This window comes from Falco biarmicus, chromosome 13, assembly GCF_023638135.1.
Source record: "Falco biarmicus isolate bFalBia1 chromosome 13, bFalBia1.pri, whole genome shotgun sequence".
Classification (NCBI taxonomy): domain Eukaryota; kingdom Metazoa; phylum Chordata; class Aves; order Falconiformes; family Falconidae; genus Falco; species Falco biarmicus.
In genome coordinates, this window is record NC_079300.1 from 6,716,679 (window position 1) to 6,736,683 (window position 20,005).

Genomic DNA, 20,005 nt, shown 5'->3' on the forward strand with positions numbered 1-20,005 from the left:
CTTTGTTCCCCGGCGCCGGAGCCCTCCCCCCGCCTGCCTGTCCCCCCTGCCCGTCCCCTGCTCGTCCCCCGCCCCGCCCCGGGCAGCGGCGGCTCCCGCTGGCGGCCGTGCGCCCCGAGCAGCGGAACTCGCTTCCGCCGGCGGCCGGCGCGGCTGCCCCGAGCGCACGGCGCTGCGGGGGGCGCAGTCCCGCGGGGGCGGCTGCTGCCCTCTCCTTCCTTTGTGCCTTTGCTGTGCCCTCGGCTGGTGGCAGGAGCCCGGTAAAGCTCCAGTTCGCTGAAGCTGCAGTAATCGCCCTCTCCTATATGATCTACCTACGGTTACGTTTCGGTTCGGCACGTTTCTGCTGCCCTGCGCTCTGCCCTGTGCGGACACGGACGTTACAACCCCGTGTTTCCCCAGGGGCAGGCTCCCGCCTGCTGCTACGGGATAACGTCGTGCCCGAGAAGAAATAAGGTGGGAGCAGCACAAAGCGAGATCGGGGACAGCAAAGTGACCCCCAGCACACCTGTAAGGGCTGTAGCTATCTTTTGTCTTTTCCAACTTGTCCCCGCAAAGTGTTGGAAAGGGTGTGCTGTGGCACAATATGTTTTCATTCCCGTCTTTCCACCCAGAGGGGCTGCATCCCTTCCCTTGTACCCCCTCTCTCAGGTGGCAACCAACACTCTGGATGCCTCTCAGCACCTGGCTTAATTCTGCTGAGAAACGGGTCTACGCCGGTTTTCCAGGATGCGCTCACATACGTGTGTACACCGCCTGCGAGCATTGCTATCGCAGAGCTGCAGAGCTATACTTCAGGAGGCAGCACAAGTGTGGCGTGACACAACGCTGCGTTGCTCTGCCTGTGCCTCTGGAAGTGCCTGTTTTCTGTAATTTACTTCCCGTAATAATGCAAGCATTAGCCTTAGTGCCTTACCCATATCCTAATTTGAATGATATATTTTTGCAGTTTCATCTGGATCAGTATTTGCCACCCCTGCTCTTGAACCATGAGAGAGTGTTGTAGCAAGTTACTGAACAGTTGTGAAATTTTACGGGGGATGGCTACACGTTAATTGCAGTCGAAAAGAAGAAACAGTCTAATGTGTGCCTCACTTTGTTTACCCAGCTGCCTGTATAATTGTTTTATATATTTTTGAAGAAAAAGCGTGGGCCCTATACCACCAATGTACAGTTATTTCATACTAGAATTTTGTGTACGCCCTGATTTAAACAACATTGCATTATATTATGGAGGAGCTGGTAACTGCCTCTGGTAGCTGCCAGATACTTTGTGTTATTATAAAGAATTATTTCACTTTTTTTTTAATATATAATATCTCAGATCAGTGGCATTAGCTGCAGGATGCTGATATTTGGCAGAGAAAATGGCCTGAGCTATAAATGTGACTTTTCTACATAGAGAGGATCCTTCATTCTCATGAAATTCTTCTAGGTTTTGCTGAGCTGTGTCTTGTCAGAGATGACTGTTCCCCTTTCCCCAGGGAGCGAAAAGCTTTCTTTTACTTTTTTTCAGGAAAAAAAAAATATTCCTTATTAAAATAATACTCGAACTGAGGTGTGTGTAGCAAAAGCAAGCAGCCAAAAGTGAGGTAGCTCCAGATTTATATACTCTGGGCAACTTGAGCTTGTAATACAATGAATTAACACTTAATTCGTTGGGAGTTTGATGTGCTAAGTGATGAGCCACTTGGATCAGAAATGGCAGTTGTGCTTTGAATCCAGCAGCATCGATCCCCTTCTTGTTTAAAGTGTATCTCGAGTCAAGGGCTTCTCTGACTGCTTTTCCTTCATGGGGTCAGCGCCAGAAAAACTGTCAGCTGAGACAGAAGAAAAGCAGCTCCAGTTTTCTGATTGCTTCTGATTTCTTTGGCAACTGCAGGCCAAATTTTGATGGGATATAAAGAATTGACATCTCACAAACTTTGCAAGATAATGAATTCCTGTCTCGGCTTTGCATATGTTGAAAGACAGTGGTGAAGATAATGGTGACAGAAGATATAAGAGCTGTGAGAGAGGATGGCTTTAGGCTCCAGAAAGTTATCTACTAGCCCTCAGCTGCAAGAACAGTACTTGCATGTTGCCTTAACAACTGCAGAAAAGGTTGAAGTCACTGATGTGATAGGGATGAGAAATATGGAAAGAAGCAGAAGTTAAGCACTTTTTATTCACGGTTTTATCCAATAGCTGGATGTATGAACAAAACAGATTTAAAAAAATATTTTTAAAAAAGCATATATAATGCACATCTAGTTTTCATGGAACTCCTGAAATATTGGTACTTCTCTTCAGTAGCTTTAAAGCTGTGTTGAGCATTGGAGATAAGGTAGAAGAGAGTTTCTAATTATGGACTTTTGAAATCTCTCTCCGATGTTCCAATCTTTCCATTTTCTTCTCATCCAAAAAAGTTTTAATTCTTGTTTATATTATTGTTTGTTGTCATGCAAATATCTGAAGGCTTTGAATATAGAATGGTTATGGTTTTATTGTGGAGAGATGAAGAAAGTGGAAAACAGACTTTAAGGGAGAGATCTCCCATTTAAAAATGATGCACCTCCAACAACTCGCAGAAAAGCAAATGTAGGGTTTTTTATTGTATCCAGGAGCAGAAGATGTTTTGACTTGTATCATAAATGTGTTTAAAGAACAGAAGGTAGCATCTGGTGTATGCTTTCAAAGGTTATGGTTTAGCAGCTATCATCAGTGAGTAGTGCCGATGAGATAGTGGCAATCCAACTTAATAATGTCAAACCCAGAATGTGCTCAAATGACTTTACACGAGGCAGTAAACATCCGCAAGCAGACTTCAAAACAGTGCTAGTTTATTAATCAGCAGAGCTGTGCTCTAATGCCACTAATTCAGAGGCATCTGTTTTAGCGTAGCTTTTCGCCTTGCTCCAGCTCATTGTGCCGCTAAGTCACACCCTGGGCATTCGTGTCCCTCCTCCTCAGACTTGTTCACCAAGTGGAGAGAGAACGTGGTACATCGGTGTCGCTGTCTAATGCCCCGCACAGCCGCTCGCTCGCTCCCCTCCAGTGGGATGGGCGACAGAATGGGAAGAGTAAAAGTGGGAAAACCGGTGGGTTGAGGTGAAGACAGTTTAACTGGTAAAGCAAAAGCGACGCACAGGAGCCGAGTGGAACCAGGCATTCAGTGCCCACTGCCCACCGCGGGCAGGTGTTCAGGGCCACCCCCAGGGGAGCTGGGCTCCATCACGCCCAGCGGTGACCTGGGAAGGCAAAGGCTGTAGCTCCAGATGTCCCCCCCTTCCTCCCCCAGCTTTGCGTGCTGAGCGTGACATCATACGGTGTGGGAGACCCCCGGGGTCAGCTGGGGGCAGCTGTGCCGGCCTCGTCCCCTCGCAGCTCCTGGTGCCCCCCAGCCGGCTGGCTGGTGGGGCAGGGCGAGGAGCTGAGAAAGCCTTGGCGCTGTGTAAGCGCTGCTCAGCAGGAACTGAAACATCCCTGGATTATCAGCGCTGTTTCCAGCACAAATCCAGAACACAGCCCCGTACCAGCTGCTCTGAAGAAAATTAACTCCACCCCAGCCAACAGCAGCACAGTCGGTCACAGGTATGTTCACTCTGGGTTAAAGCTACATAGTGTTTATTAAATTATTTCTATCATGACAGTAGATGTATCCAGTATGTTTTTAGTATAATTCTACCTATAGAAGATCTGCAGGTTTTGACTCAAAGCTGTCCTAGCTTTAGATGGAAATGTTCACCTGACCTACATGTGTTTATTAATAGTCATTATGTTTTGAGTTCTGTTAGCACCAGAACATGCAGGGTGGGATTGCACAGTTAAATATTCCCGGTCATACTTTCTTGTTGATGACTTCTGTCTCATGTTAAATGGGGAGTGACAACTTGGCTTGCTTCACCAGCAGATGCGCAGTTAATCCACTTTGTCTTCACCCAGTAGTTATATGGGCTAAATACCCATGACTCAATGCAAAGTGAGAATAATATGAGCTGAAGAATTCACAGTCAGACAGAAAAGAAAGTATCTTGAAGAGGGATGTGTGCCTGGGATTCTATTGTGTTTAAATTGCTGGTTTCTGAAAGGCAGTTTGAACAAATTTGTATTCCCTAATGTTTGCTGATGCTGTGAGTGTTATATACGTGATGTGTTTGATGCAGAGCATTATGTGCATCGAAGACAAGGAGTGTGATTTCTATTAACTCTGGTAGAACTGCCCCCAAAAATGGGAAGCCGATTAAAGTGGCAGGCTTCTGCCATAAGCTGTAGCCTTGTCTCACTGACCATGAGCAGTTTGACAGCATTTCTGCCACAACCCAGTGTCTCAACTCAATGTCACCTCTAAAACTTTCAGAATAAATTCATGGAAATGTCTATATAGGTTTGGATTATGAATGTCTTGGAAAAAGGTATGGTATTACAAAGCAGCGGTGATCAGGCAGTTAACTGTGGTACCCTGGTAATCAGAGGAAAAATAATGATTTTTAACGTGTGACATAGCATGCAATTTCAGGTTGTTAATACAGAAAGAAGTTCTAGAGAACCAAATTTTGGATGATTCTGATGAAAGTTACTATAAATTTCCATGTAACTCTAATGAAAAGAAAAATCAACCTGTGAAAATTGGATCAGACCCAAGGAGGCTGTAGCGAGGTGGGGGTCAGTCTCTTCTCCAAGTAACAACAGTCGAGCATTGGAACAGGCTGCCTAGGGATGCGACTCAGTCACCATCCCTGGAGGTTTTTAAAAAACCTGTAGATGTGGCACTTGAGGACATGGTTTAGCGGGGGATCTTGGCAGTGCTGGGTTAACAGTTGGGCTTGATGATCTTAAGGATCTTTTCCAACATACATTAGGATATCATAGAATCATTTATCTTCCATTTCTGCTACTGAATAGCACAAGGTGCCTTGGAGGGATGAATGAGATCTTATCTCCGGGTGCTTATTTATGCTGTATTGATCATTACATCCAGTCTTTCTTAGACCCTAATATTTAGATGTAATCTGAAAACTAAAATTACGAATCTCAAAAATCTCAGTGTCTGAACCAGGCTTTTTAACTGCAAACACAGCCCTGATCCTGCCTGGGCAGTGAATACTGCTGCAATACAAACAATAATTTTTACTAAGGCAAAGAGAGGCAAAAAATAGAAGTCCTTTTCCATGAAGTATTGAAAGGTACAATAAAAGCCAGTTAGCTGGCATGTCCTCTTTCCCATGGAAACACCAGAAAAGTAAGAACCCTCTGCAGAAATAAAAGCAGTCTGTATGAAGGGAATAATTTCTTTTCAAAACCTGTGTGCATCACTTCAATATGGGGCTGCGGTCATGGGGGCCGCTCCTCCCTGGCGATGGCATACTGGTGCCAGTGAGGCTCAGTGTGGATGGGGAGAGCAGCACACAGACCTACGCATCTGACTCCTGAGGTTTAAAGCATGCCTATCTATTCCAAATAAAGCCCAACAAACACAAACACTGGGCTAAATGTATTTAGATTATGAATCCATTAGGGAGGCAAGCATCCTTTTGTTAATCACGTAGATGTGCAGCGCGTAAAGCAGTGATGAGGGTCTGCCAGAGCCCATTACTGTGAAAATAAGATAATGTTGGGTATTGCTATGAGGGGACGATGTCAAAGGAGACACACAGAGGTGAAATAGTCCTTGGGGTGGCTAAGGTCGGGGCAGTGTTCCTGGGGGTTTGTCCCCCAGGTCCCTGCTGCGGCACGTTGCTGCTGTTCCAGCCGTGGCCCTTCTCTGCCCGCGTAGGGCGAAACCATCTTCTCTCGCACCTCAGGGCTGGGGGTCAGGTTAAGTGGTGCCTTTTTGTTTCCAGTTTTCTTGAGTTTCCAGGGTTTGCTTGGGTTTCATACACTTTTTTCATCGGGGCAAGTTTTAGAAGTGGAGCGAACAGACCACAGGATATCCCATGTTTGCGTTTGGGGCAGGGAGTGCATTTGTTTTCAGCATTAGGGGATCTCCAGTTTACTGCTGCTTTGCAGCATCTGTGTAAATGGTCCTTGTCCCTCTGAATTCAATATATCTTCTACTGTAGCTTGGTAATGGGTAAGGATCAGATGTTTTCCTACTAAACAGATTTCCCAAGTGTTTAAATAATTGCCAAAGCCCAGAAACACGAGAAGAACCTCAAGGGAAGGGCTCAGCGCTTTGTAGTCTCTGGTCATGAAATCATTTTCAGCAATTTCTTCAGTGTACTGCTTCCAGATGCTGTTCACCAACTAGGGGGGTCTGGAAGCCAGTTACATGACACAACACAATATGGCATTGCTCAGTGGTTTGCATTGTGTCCTTTGCATTGCAACTGTTTGCGGCATTTAATGGATTATAACCGATACCAACCAGTGTCGGAGAAATTAGTTTAGACAGGGTTGTTGTTATGGAAGCTATAAGGTCACAGCAATAACCGTTGCAAGACTAAAAAACTATTTACTAAAAATGTTTTATATAAAATGCATGTAGAAAAATTACACTATTTACATGTTACCACAACCTATAACCACAAATAAAAATTTGCTACATTCGCCATTCAAGGTAAAGTGAGATGAAAAGTATGATTCAGCGTGCAAATGTACAAACAGAAGTTTCTGTCTTTCCATTCATCTTCAAATGCATCCCATCTGATGTTCCTTGATAATCTCCCCCCAAAGTAACATCGGCAAGCATGCCTTTGGATTACTCAGGAATAAAATAGGATTATTTGGTGTGATCCCTGTTGCGATATGCTCTGCATGCAGAGAACAAGAACATGTACATTTAGATACAAAAGGCAGGCAATGCCAGGGAGCATTCCCCAAGTGACAGTGGGCACAGTGTTACATAATGAGAGCCGAGGGGAGAACATGCAGCAAAAAAATCGGTGTGTAATAGTTTCTCTCAGCATCAGCTGAAAGTTTGTGGAGTCCCCCACGGTTTCCTTCCAGTCCTTTCTAGCAGCCACTAGTGCTCTTACACAAATCGGTTCTTAGCCAGAGAGAGTTTCTGACTCTAAGCTGTCACCAGTACATCCAAAATAATTTTTCACAGTTCAAATAACTTTTCTTTCAAATAAGCTCCTAAAATAACATTTCTTAAAAAAATTTAATAATTAACTTTTAAATATACTAAATTGTGAAAATAACCTCAAACCTGCTAACATGGGTCAATCCTGTGCCGAGATGGAAAAGCCCGGTCCGTTTGCAAAGTGAACCTACAAAAGTCATTTCTCCAATGTAGCAAACACCCAGATATGTAGGGAATGGTTTTGTTCTCCCCAGCATTTTCTGGCAGGCAGAAAATTTCTGAATACAATACTGAAATCAAAAAGAGAACTGTAGAAACATTTTTCTGATCTCTGTTGAAACAGGTGATTTGAGAATGGGGCAAACCAAAGTGTTCCAGTAAACGATGGAGAATTTCATGTGTTTGCCACTGAAAACAGTATGTGTGACGCTACGTTAAAACAGCAGGCAAAAGTTAAAACTCATCGGTTTAGGCTTACGGCAGTGTGTTTCTTTGCCCTAACTTGTGAAATGGAGGGTATTCCTGAAATTCTTCTCTGGCTGCTCAAACACAGGTATTTAAGGGCACCAATGTACCTGCTTTTCGGAATGGCAAATAAATGCAGGGGCTTATGCCTATTCATTTCCTCTTGTTGACAAAGTAGTAAGATGAACGATGCCCATTTACTCACGAGGCCCGTATGCAAGGGCTGTAGGGTGATTTAATTACCAGAATGGGGAGATGAATGTGAGGGTTCCCACAGCAACATTAGTGTATTAAAAAAAGAAAAAGAAAAAAAAAAGGAGACAACCAGACTTTCCCCTGACATCATTCTGTTGACATACAGTAACATGTGCAGAATAACCGTCTTCCTTTCCCTCCAATTTTTTTCCACTTTCACCTTCTTTTCCCCGCTGTTTTCTCTGAACCTGGGCAAAATGCGTTTGTGGTGCAAACTGGCATCGCTCCACTGACAGGGCTGCAGATGTACTGATTTATGCTGCCTGACTTTTGCTGTGTCTAGCTTACACTTGCAAATCTTTCGTTTTCCTTTATTATATTTTTTTAATGTAAGAGTTAGAAAATATAGTGGCCAGTTTTTTTTAAAAAAAATATGTTTTACACAAAACTATGAGAATTTCCCACCCATTTCTAAAAATAAAGTAAAATCAAAACAGCATTACCTAAATATGCAGCTCTCGATCAAGTATAGATAGTTGTGTCTGTTCTCCTTAAGATATTAGTCATGGGGGTGTTATTTCACATTACATCCTACCAAATACAGGCCAGTACAAATAAACATGGAAGAACCATGTCATGCTTAATTTGTGGCAAATGTCTCAATGGAATTCAGTATTTACAGAAAAACACCTTTTTTTCTGGATCAACTGCTGTCAACAGTTTTACAGCATTACTGAACCTGTTGGAAGCGGGGTGAAATCTTTGCAGTACAGCAATGAAGTAAATAGGCGCTATCATAATGCACTGATCAAAATAGTAATTGATTTCAAAACCTCTTCTGTGCCATTTCAGCAGTTGTTTTTATGTACAATATCCTGATTAAGACAGACTAATGTGTTTACTCAAGCCATGATCCTGAAAAACGCTTAAGCACATATTTAGTTTCAAGCACGTAAATACCCTGGCTTAGACACACTCTTTGTGTGCTTAAAATTAATTAGGCGCTTAAGTGCTTTGTTAGGTGAGGTGAAGATGTGCAGTTTGAGTTTCTGATGGCCTTTTAACTTTTCTAAAACTCAGGTTCAAACAAAAACTTCCAGAGGAATTCCATGGGCATCTGGGAAGCAGTACTTGCAGACAGGATCCCAATGGAGACCACGAATAAAACGTGATGGAGCATCCTCCATCCCACCTGCCACGGCTGAGCCAGCTGGGGAGCATCTCTGCGGAGGTGGTGGCGAGCGCTTACCTGCCTGGGGTTCTGGATGAAGGTATCATCTGTGGTGTGCGAAATCCTCACACACCCCCGGCCTGGCGGGGCGGCGAGCCGTGGTGCCCGTGCCCGCACAGAGCATCGCCAGCATAGCTGCAGCCAGCTGCTGCTGCTCCTTCCCAGCTGCTGGGAGGGTGTCTGGCATGGTCGGACCTGGCGCTGAGTGAGCTGAGAAAGGGGACTTTGGTATTGTCGGTATTGCTACAGTGTTTGCTTATTATCCCCTATTTTACAGAATTTTAAGCCGGTCCTGACTAGGAAAACTGGCTCCTTTTGGAGCACCATTTTCACCTTTTAACTGATCATAAAGGCTCCAAAAAAACTTGCTTCCTTGTCCATGTCAACTATGTCACCATTACTGACAGAGACAAAAATCCTGTCCTCTCTTTTCAGCTGAAACACGCCACCTTGGTAGATGGAATAAAGTCCATATTCTGCCTTTTTAGACCAGCAGCTTGTTCTTGCGCTTTTCATAAGCAAAATGGGCTCTGGGTAATTAGTCAGTTTGTAAACATATTGGACAAGCTGTTTGGGGTTCCTGATCTGGGCCAACAAATCTGAATCCTCATTCTCATTTTCACGGAAACGAAAGTAAGTTTGTGCGTAGATGTAATACAAGCCCATCTGGGGTATCACTAACTCGCCGTTTCTCAGCTCCACGTTGTGAAGGAAAGAGTGGCCTTTCCTGGAGGACTCCCAGTTGTTTAGCTTTTGTCCGTTCCCTCTTCTGGGTGAGGAATCTACTTGAGGAAAAAAGAAGAGAGAAAACATGAAATTAAGCCAGATAGTGAAGCCAGGTGTCTGCTAGTTGGGCAGTCTGGTTTTTAATAACGAAGTAAGGAAACCTGCTCTTCCCGGCGGTTCGTTAGGTCTGTTCTCCAACAATTTAAGGTCCAGAAGTGAGCTGTTTAGCTCTATGTGAGAATTCACACGAACCACCTCTATTTTTCATTTTTGTGCTCCCAAATAAGAGAAAATTTATCATGTTGTTACTTAGTGACAAAATTACAATATCCCTTTGTGTCCGATGCCCTCCAAAGCTGCAGGAACCCTAACGAGCCCATCATTAATATGGCCTGAATGTCAAGTCTCTCCTGTCTGTCTCGCGTTTCTAATGGGTCTGTCACCATAGCAGCTGGGACTCACAACTAACAGAAGGAAATTAAAGAAGAGAGGAAAAGTTCATGTTAGGAAGAAGGGTATTTCCCTCCTCCCCCCACCATGAAGGTTCCAGAAGAAAAGTTAGGGATGTATCCAGATGTATCTCCTCGTTGTACGAGAATTAGCCAAGAAAAATACCGTCTGGGACAAGACTTTGTGATGATTTGTTTCTTACTATACACTCAATGCAAGTATTAAAAGGTGTATGTAAGCATGAGGCTAGCAATGAGAGAGTAATTTCCGTGACCTTTAACTGTTTTTAAAGGTTTTTCCTTACTGCGTGGGGACGGGGACAGGGAATTCTTCCTATTGCTGTTGCCTGTCAGATGCGCTGCGATCCTGTTGCTGGGGCTGCGTGGGGGCTGCCTGTCCGTCGGCAGCATCAGGGCTCCTTCAGCTGAGGAGATATGAGAAAAGGAACCTCATGTTAGAAGCAAGAACATCAGAAAGTGAATCTGTCTCATCTGACCTGCTTTTCAAGAATAGGTATATATTTTTTTTAATTGACTGAATCACAGACTGAACGCTATGCATTGGGTAATGAGGTTTACATTTCCCTTTTCCTCTTGCTCTCCTTGAAATGTCTTTATGTGCCTCTCTCTTCTCCTTTTTCTCACCCTCACCCCCCCCCCCCCCCCCTCAAAATTACCAGCAGACAACCTAAAATAATCCACGGTACCAAATTCTCACATTCACGATCAGTACCTTTCTCAGTCAAGTATTCACAACCTTTACTCCGAATTTCCACCTGGAGGTTGAAATGCATTTGCTCAGCGTGTTTGATGCCGCACGAGCTTCAGCAGAGCTACTCCTTAACTGATCTGTGTGTACAGCAGTTCAGTGCTGCTTGTTCACAGGAAAGCAGGCTTTTTAAATGTTCCTGTAACACTGTGGGACTGAGGTCCAGAAGCAGAGTCCTCTGCATCCACCTTGGTTACCTTGCTCTAACCACTTGACCGTATTTCTGGCTCCTGAAAAATTTGCCTTCTAGTAATAAGTAATCGTTTTTCAATGACTGGCTGCCGGTATGAGATTTAAGTCAGCGTCTTCTGCACTTCTAAAAAACTGAGTCACTACCCATCAGGTGCCACTAACAGCTCCTTTTTGCCACAGATAATAAAATTATTATAATACCGTTGACTGCAGATATGTTTTCCTCATAGCTTCTTGACATCATCTGCCAACACAAGAGAAAATGAATTAGTTTATCAGCAGAAACTGATAGGTAGAGGAAAAAGACACTTTCTCAGACCCGTGAAAATAAAGGATATTCTGGATTTGATCAACAAGCAAATCAAAAAGAGCCTATTAATTTGTTGTAATGAAGTATTTCTCCTTCTACATCTTTTATGTAACAGCATACGTGGGAAAACATTTTCCAGGGAGCTCAGCCATCTAGGTGTTAAGTCTATTGGAAAATTTGTCCCTCACGCTTTTTTCCAATAAGAGATACAGGATGCAAGCACAAGCTTCCATTTGCAGAATACCTGGCAGCATACACTTCTGTGAGATCCTAGCTCTGAGAAATTTTTATGCCTTTACCTATCTACCTAAGCTCTTAAACCAGCTTATATTACTTTCTGCATTCCCCTTCTTTATAACTGTTTGCTGACTGCTGACACGTACTAGTGCGGTTACCGACGGTGGTGCAGCTGCAGCCAGTGTGCTGATGGCTTGAGGCGATTTCCCTGCGTGACTAACATGGGCCCTGTATTGCCACTTACTGATGGGTTCTGCCCTGCCACCTTTCTATTTATCTATCTAGCCATCCATCTATATTATTGTATTACTATTATTATTATTGTTGTTGTTGTTGTTATCATCGTCATCATCATAATTTTCATTATCATCATCATTATAATTTATTATTTCTAGCACCCAGGCTATCTTTTTTTAAGCGATCAGGGAGCTGGTAGGTATACTAGATGTGTAAATGTCCACCAAATAAAACAATATTTTCTTTACACAGAAGTTCAGGGACTTCACTGGCATAATTTCCACCAAAGGAGCAGAGATCTCTGAATACAAATAGAAGATTTATTTTGGGTGGCAAGACCTGCCAGGTAAGTTTCAGCAAGATGTAAATTTGTATGGATAATTTTTTTTTTTTTTTTTTTTTTTTTAATGTGCTGGAGATTTGAAAACTGTTCCGGATTTTGGCCTTTCTGATTTTTCAGCCAGGCTTATTTTCTTCTCTGTCGCCAATATTGTATGTATTGCGTGTGAGTCATGCAGAAGATGGTGTTCTCTGAACACTGAGCTGGGAAGGTGCTGTGCCTGATGCTGTGCACTTGCTCGCTCTTTCCAACCCTAATACATTACGCAGCTCATGACTAGACCATTCCTCAGGCACCTTTTTACCTTTCCCCATGTTACATTTCATTTCATTTTCTCATGTCAGTCTCCCTACATTTCCAAGGAGGGAGTGACACCTCTGCTAGCACTATGAGCTGTATGGTCAGGGAGAAAACAAGCTCGAGTCAAACACTTACCCCCAGGTATTTCAGACAAGCCAGCCTACACTGAAATTCGCTTAGAAAAAATGGATTGTCTCTGCTTTGTTATTTCCTGAATGTAGTGCAACCACCGTCCTGGCGGGTTTTTTGCTTCTGTGCAAGCATTCTGCAGCTGAAGCTGCGCCATGACTATTGCTTTGCAAAAAATCTATCCGAGAGCCCCCTTTATTCTGCCAGTAGGATTCTTTGAATTGTACCATCACCCAGCACACTGTTCCAGTGTGTCGGTTCCCAAATACCTTTTTAATTAACTTTCCCAGGTGCCACTTTACTTGCCAGCAGGGATCAGCCACTCTGTCTTCACTTTCAGTTAGATCCAAGTTTTGGATGAAATCTCCCATTTCCTCACTGGTGAGACAAGCAATGCCGCTCTTGGAGTACGTGTCCCGGAGCTGCAGCAAAAGAGAAAGCCAGGATTTTTCTCCTGTGATGCGCTCACAGAGATGCAGCTGCAGTATGTCACTAAATTCATTATGCTGAGGAACACACTTTCTTTTCTTTAAAGCATTTGCTAGTACAGTGCAATGTATATTATGCAAAAATATATATGACTATGTAGACAGCATGAGTAATTCATCCTGGTTTAGCTTATTTATTTAACTATGATGGCATACCTAATATGCAAAAATATACTTGCATTATCTCCATGGACATAGTTTTGGTACCCAGCACTCAACTAAATAAGCTTTGTGAAAATTCAGTACCCAAATCACTCAGGTTGTGAATTCTTCTAGTTCTGCATTAGAAATATTTCTTTTGCAGAAGGGCTTTTTCTTCACAAATTATTGAGGATGAAATCAAATACTAGACCTTAAAAGTATTTTCTATTCTGTCTGTTCAGCCAATGCCATTTTTAATCCAGGCTTTTGCTGTTATAAATCCATACCATATCCTCCTCATATCCAGTCTGGGGTCTCCTCTTAACTGTATTTGACCTAGTAGTCCAGAACAAAGTCCAGGCAGCAGAAATGACATTTGGGTCCAAATCAAATTAAAATGCTGAATGCTTATGACATGGGCCTGTGTCTATATCCTCTAGTCATAGAGAAAACACCTTTTTTTTTCTGATAAAAAGAAATAAGTTTGAAAAGAGTGGCAAGACTCCTGTTGGCTCCCAGGGAATCCGACTGGGAGAGCTTATAGCACCGCAAAAAGCTCTTCCCGAGCTCTGCAGCATCCGCAGGCCAGGCGACACACACACAACTCCAGCTGGCGCTGTTGGTTAATGTACGAGCCCACAAACCTGCGCTGCCTCCAGCAAATGCCACAAGACCAGCTCCTGTGCGCTTGGAGCTGGGCTGCGGCTGCATCGGCTCCAGCCTGGCAGGACTTGTGTGCAGCAGAGGTGCTGCAGGAGCTGGGAAGAACCAGCAATAAGCTCGCGCAGATGGACTTCTGGTTGCAACATTGACATTTCGCCCTTGTTCTGTTTAAGAAGTTTGGTTAGGTTTGCTAAACAGATACGTTTAGGAAGAGATTTCCCACTCCAGAAGGATGGGGAGATTGAGCCATACTGCCCTGCCGAACAGCACCTTGTTGCAGCAGCACGCTCCACCGAGCTTCGTCTGCTCCTTGCAATGGTTTTGTAGTTTATAGGCATCAGAGTGGCACAGGGCCAGCACTACAAGTGTCTGTGAAGGTTTCTGTGTCTTTGCTGAGGAGTACAATGATAAATCAGGTTTCTTGTTTCAAGAAAGTGATTAATATGAGGTGCTTGTAAAGGCAAAACCGCACTTAAAATTAAGGGCTCTGGCAGATTTAACTATGCTAGCTTCTACAACAAAGTAATCTGAGGAAGCGGGGTTTTTAAAAAAACATAAAATATATGTGAGCAGTTGAGCTGTTACTGTGTATTGTCTGACCAGATCTCCTCACTTCTGAGCTTTGCCCTCCAGTCTGGAAGCACAGTCCTCCTTCAATGCTTCTGCCTTCTCCTTACCTGCACACTTTCCCCCTAACAGCTTTAGCATCCTGGCCTTGGGACAGTGTTTTGCACACATTTTGAAATCCTCTGGGAATGCAACCTTGTGTTAGCACCATATGGTACTGAAGGACTGGTATTTCTGTTTTATGGGTAGAGAAAGCAAGGGTGTTGTAAGACTTGCTCAAATGAGGTTTACCTGTAGCACTGAAGTCTTTGAGGACAGAAGTCCTGCAGGAATACTGTCTTGTTAAAGCTTCTCTCCTATTCCAGGAGCTGTATGTGGACTATGTTTTCAAAACAGAAGGAAGTCTGAGGATATTTCCCTTGCAGGCCTGTATCCTGAAGCATAATGAACTTTATTGTGCTCATGTCTCAGCACTTCCTCCCACAGCAGAAGCGTTAAAACAAATAGCCATATTCGTAGTCCTACTCAGATTACTGCAGCTGTAGAGAAAAAAACCCTGCTAGCTATACATTATTCTTTTTCTAAAGATAAAAATATTTGTAGTCTGGGCAGACATAGTAGTTTGGTGAAGGTGTAGAAATGCAGATATTATGAACGACAAAGGGAAGAGAAATGGGCAGGCAAAAATTGCAGTTTATCTTTTGAGATTTATTCCACATGCACCACGTGGATGCATGGTAGCAGACTGTGTTTCTGGATAAGCTGCTTCCTTGTTTATTGTGCACCAGATGGCACATGCAAGAGTATGTGCTTAAGGAACCCCCTCCAGAGCCAGTAACCTTACTCTGCAGCCCAGCAGAACTCCAGGGTGGGCAGATTTAGCTTTTCACACCAAGTGCAGGCTTTTTATTCTTCTGAAAAAGTGAGTTGTATTTTGGGCAAGTATCGCTCGGTACAGTTGTGTCCCAGGTACATGTTTGAGTAAAAGGAAGGGAAAGGTAAGTGTGGTTACTAATTACTTAGATTGGCAAGCTTGTTAGCAAAGGACTCCCAACCATATGCATGAAGAGATGAGAATGCATGAATGTGTTTTTCATTAGCAATATTATGTAACCAGATTTCCTAAAATCAACAGGTTTCTGCTACACACACACACACACACACACACCCCCAATTTCACCAAATGTGGGGCAGCCACAGCTATGAACTTAGCAGGAAAATCTGTTTTGTGCATTTCCCAAGTGTGAGCACTGGCTGCAGAATGACTGCATCCCCTTTGCCATTTGCTTCACAGAGGACTTTGACACCTCAGAGGACTCCACCTATTAAACCTGATGTGGAATAAATGCACAGGTAACGTAATATTTTACATTTTTGCAATACTCTTTGAAGCTGTGTAACTATAGCACACCTACCTGCAGTTAGGTTTATCTTTGTGCCAGGGAAAGAAACAAAACTGGTACAACTGGCAGCAGGACTGGGAATTTGGGGCAAGGCACTCGGGGAAAGGCTGAGTGCTGGAGGGGCAGTGAAAAGCAGGACCCCATGGGTGCAACAGGCTTACGGGGCTCTCGGCTAAATGCAGTTTTCTTGGCATGCCAATGATCTTTGGCAGGAAGAGGAAAGAGTTAAGCAGCAGCTGGACGGTGGCTGCAAGACCAAAGCATCCAGACTACACAATGGGTATTTTCCAGGTCATTCCGGGGAATTCAGTGGTGTTTGCTGTCTGGGTGAAGTTCCTCTGGGATTAGTCATTGTCTTAAAACTATGCCTTTTCCTAGAGAAGGCATTTAAAAGGCACCTCAGCCTTTCTCAGTGTTTCCTTCCCCGTCGCCTCTGTGCAAACCCAGTTGCCAGAGGCTGTTGTTGTCCCCCGAGCGCCGCGAACGCCGCCGCAGCGCTTGCGGGCCCCGCAATGTGCTGAGGCAGCAATCCAGCGCTCTAATGAGAAGCATATTTGCTACTTCTCTGCAAAAGCGCCTAACTTGGAGGGGGGGGGGGGGGGGGGGGAGGCAAAGCAAAAACTTTTGGGTCGTCCTTGCCTCGCTCTCCCCGCGCTGCCTGCACGTCCCCGGCCCGAGGGCGGCGCGGACAAAGGAGCGGGCACCGGCGGCGCCAGGCGCTCCGTCTGCGGGGCGCTGGGCACGGCTCCGCTCCCGCCCGCAGCCCCGCTGCCCCGCACCCGGCTGCTGCTCGGAGCAAGGCCAGCCGCCGCGCCGGCTTCGGGCCGCCCTGCCTTTTCTTGGCCCGAAATGAGGGAGAAAGGGAGAAAACGGCCCGGCCCGGGCCGCCCGCCCCCACTAACCTGTTTGAGCTCGTTGGTGAAGTAGAGGAAGGTGATGGCCACGCAGACGGACTGCAGGAGCACGGCGGACACCAGCACGGCCCCGCAGGTCTGCGCGGCGCTGGGACCGGCCGCGGGCAGCATCATGGCCGGGCAGCGCTGCGCCCCTCGCTCGGGGGGACGGGGGGCTTGTCCCTGCGGCGGAGGAGCGGCCCGGCTGGGCTGGGGGCTCACCGGCCGCTGTCCCGAAGCAAAGTGCAGCCCCCGGCCGCCCGCCCGCCGCACACCCCGCCCCGGCTGCGGCAGCCCCAGCCCCGCGGGGGGCGGTGGAGCGGGCGGGACCCTGCCTGCCCTCGGCCCGCCCCGCCCGGCCCGGCCCGCCGGGACGGGGCTGTGGGGGGGGGCGGGGGGCGGCCGCCGGGACGGGGCTGAGGCTGGGGCAGGGGGGCGGCCGCCGGGACGGGGCTGGGGGCGGCCGCCGGGCGCCTCCCGCTCCCCCCGCCCCGAGGTGGGGGTCGCTTCTCAGCCGCCGCGTTGCAGAGCGTTTGAGCGACCTTTCTGAGCGAGCGCCGCCGGGGACCGGTGGGAACGGGCTTTTTGGGGCGGTTGAGGCTCTGGCTAAGAGGGGAGAGGCCCCAGAGCTCCCCGAGTCCTTGCTGGGGCCTCTGAGCTCCTGTGGAGCTGCTGGGTGGCAGAGCGGGGCCTGGGGGCCCCGACCTGGCCAGGAGGCCCAGCCCGGTGCTGCACCGCTTCTCCCCCCATCATCGATCCGTAGAATCACATTGGTTGGAAAAGCCCTTTAGGATCGCCAAGTCCAACGGTTATCCCAGCACTGCCAAGGCCACTGCTGCACCATGTCCCTTGGTGTCACATCTACACATCTTTTCTGTTCCTCCACCACCTCCCTGGGCACCTGTGCTTGATGTCATAGTACGTGAACATCGGGTGCATCTTGGACTGGCTTGATCTGAAACCACTTTTGGGTTGGTTTGGCTGTTTTTCAAACCTTGAAGACTCCTTGCAAACTTTTCTGCAAACGGTTGAGCCCAGAGAGAAGTTTTCTGTGGGTGTGTGCGAGTTAAGGTGTGGCCACTGACTTTCACTGGGGTTTTGACACCTCCACGTTGCACAGGCTGGGCTACCACTTCACAGTGATCTGCAGATGCTTGAAAACAAGCAGAGGTAGCGCCACTATGGTCTGCTAATAGCATAGCTGTGGAAAACTGGGATTTCAAATCCCAGCGCAGAGGCTTGAGTGTGTTCGCTGTCACGCTGTTACTACAGGGCAGTAAGAAATTTTGGCTCTTGTCCAAAATCCATAACCCGGGTGCTAAGATGCAGGTGGGAGTTCTCAGTTACAGCCAAAAATTGAAAGAAAGATCTCTCCATCTCTCCTGACTACGGACAAGACCTTTAGAAGATGTAACCACAGTGTATTCAACCATTTACAGGAAAATTGATTGTTTTTTCTCCATCATAATGTAGCAAAATGATCCCTGGATCCCTGTTCATCACAGCAAAGCAGGCAGTTTATTTGTCTGGCTCTTTGCAGCATTCAGTCTGTGTGCCAAAACAGTTCAGATCTGTGTAATTCCAACACATATGTCAGATGGAGAAGATGAACGTTTTCTTGAAAGTGAGATCATGGTCTCCTCCTATGACTTCTCAGCAAAGTCAGTGTGACATTTTGGGCTCCTGCTTTGGAGCATCCAAGCCCCTTGCTGAGCAGGGCTGGTGGGACTCCTGTTTGCTTTTACTTAATGCAAAGTAGCTCTCTGTAGCAGCTTCGGAACAGGAGTTTCCTATAGATTTGTAGCACATGCACAAAAGACTCTGATAAAAAAATGGTCTGCATCCTACTCTGTTTATCATGGTTCATAAAGCGCTAAGAAAGACATTCCATCTGAGGGAGCCATGTAAAAAGTCAATCAAAAGGCGGTGAGCTAACCTGGAGGGAGATTCCTGCCTGATGAAGAAAAGTTTGGGCAGGTTTTCTTTCCCAGTGTTTAGGGAGGTGCTGCCTTGTTTGAAAGAAACAAAATTTCCTTCAGGGTTTCCTTTCAAAGAGAACAGAAACAAAAGTGAAAGGAAATCCAGGGCACTACAGAGCGCTCTTGTTATTGTTCACATTTAGGAGCTGGGCTTTACTCTGTGCTTTTTCAGCCTCTTCACAGGTTTTCTCCCAACCTATGGCTCAAACTATTTTTGTGGGTTAACGTACCAATTCATGAAACATTTTTTCAAAAGCTATGTACTCAGCTTGTAGATGTCTACCGGGCATGGCCCATGTCCCCCTGACCCATCATTTGAAACCCTTCCTGGATATTCCTTATCTCTCTGATTTAATACTTGTTTAGTTAGTGCCAGTGTTGGTTGTAAGGCAAAATTAATGAAGTTTGTTTTGAAAAGAGCAATGGGGAAAACAAGGAAAAAACTACTCACATCCACCTCTTCCAAAAATGATCAAATCGTGTTTCTTTCTGAGGTTTTTAGATCTTAAAATCTCATTGTGCAATGATAAAATGTTTATGGGTTTCCACACTGGCATAGGATACTATGAAAGCCATTGAATAGATTTGAAAATCTTCGCTACTTTCAATGCTTACTTTTCCACGGTCAATTTTTGTCTCTACTAAGTGTAAACTTATACTGAAAATAATTTTTTTCAAAAGTCCTGAGTGTGTAAAATTAGTGTTTGCATGAAATTTTGCTGCAGTAAGACTGTGGGGTCGTGACACCAGTGGGAAGGAATGCCGTCAGCGCCCGTTTAAGCAAAACCAAGTTCTGTGCATTTGTGTAGTGCCAGACCGAAGCAGCTCCCCAGCAAAACCCCTGATTCCTCCCAGCTCCTTCATCCTATTAAAGCTTACTCGGTGAACCATTTAATTAGAGATAAACCTTAATCCGCCCTGTGGGCTCAGGACCTGTGTTACTTGGCATGTCAAGGAAACACCTGGCAGTGGACCTGTCGTACTTCTCCCCCAGCAGCGTGACTGTCGGGAATCCATAATGGCTCTGAAAATGTGTAAAAATGAAGGGAATTGCAACTTGAAAAAGTCCTTAGCTCTCATTCCTTACTGACTGCAGCGATGGCAGGGGTGAATATGTTTTCAGAGGAGGCCAGAGGTTCACCCTTGTTTATGCGTGTAGGTCTCCCAGTGGTGCAGATGGCTCTTGCCACCACTGCTGTCGCTCCCTGCCAGCCCTGGCACGCAGCAGGGCTCTGCTCGTTTCCCAAGGCAGAGAAAGCAGAGTTGACTTCCAGGTACATAGCAG

At 45.8% G+C, this 20,005-nt stretch overlaps 1 protein-coding gene across 3 annotated transcripts; it reads right to left on the reverse strand.

Moving 5' to 3' along the window:
• Nucleotides 1-6,430: 6,430 nt before the first annotated feature.
• Nucleotides 6,431-17,022, reverse strand: TNFSF10 (TNF superfamily member 10). Of its 3 annotated transcripts, none has more exons than XM_056357905.1 (5): nt 16,751-17,022; nt 12,856-13,008; nt 11,235-11,277; nt 10,378-10,497; nt 6,431-9,682 (listed from the first exon to the last, which is right to left on the reverse strand). In XM_056357905.1, exons 1-5 carry the CDS (start codon nt 16,874-16,876, stop codon nt 9,234-9,236), a joined length of 891 nt encoding a protein of 296 aa, XP_056213880.1. In that variant the 5' UTR covers nt 16,877-17,022; the 3' UTR covers nt 6,431-9,233. The 3 variants fall into 3 exon arrangements, with proteins under 3 accessions (XP_056213880.1, XP_056213881.1, XP_056213882.1); XM_056357906.1 differs by having other exon boundaries at nt 6,431-9,679; nt 16,751-17,021; XM_056357907.1 differs by lacking the exon at nt 16,751-17,022 and adding an exon at nt 14,737-14,859.
• Between the last annotated feature and the right edge of the window lie 2,983 nt (nt 17,023-20,005).

Excerpts from the sequence above, each read along its gene's own strand:
- TNFSF10 (XM_056357905.1), bottom strand. The coding sequence starts at position 16,876 with ATGATGCTGCCCGCGGCCGGTCCCAGCGCCGCGCAGACCTGCGGGGCC. Across the intron at positions 13,009-16,750 it reads TCACCAACGAGCTCAAACAG|CTCCGGGACACGTACTCCAA; the intron begins GTTAGTGGGGGC and ends CTTTTGCTGCAG. Across the intron at positions 9,683-10,377 it reads CCTGTCCCCGTCCCCACGCA|TAGATTCCTCACCCAGAAGA; the intron begins GTAAGGAAAAAC and ends TTTTTCCTCAAG.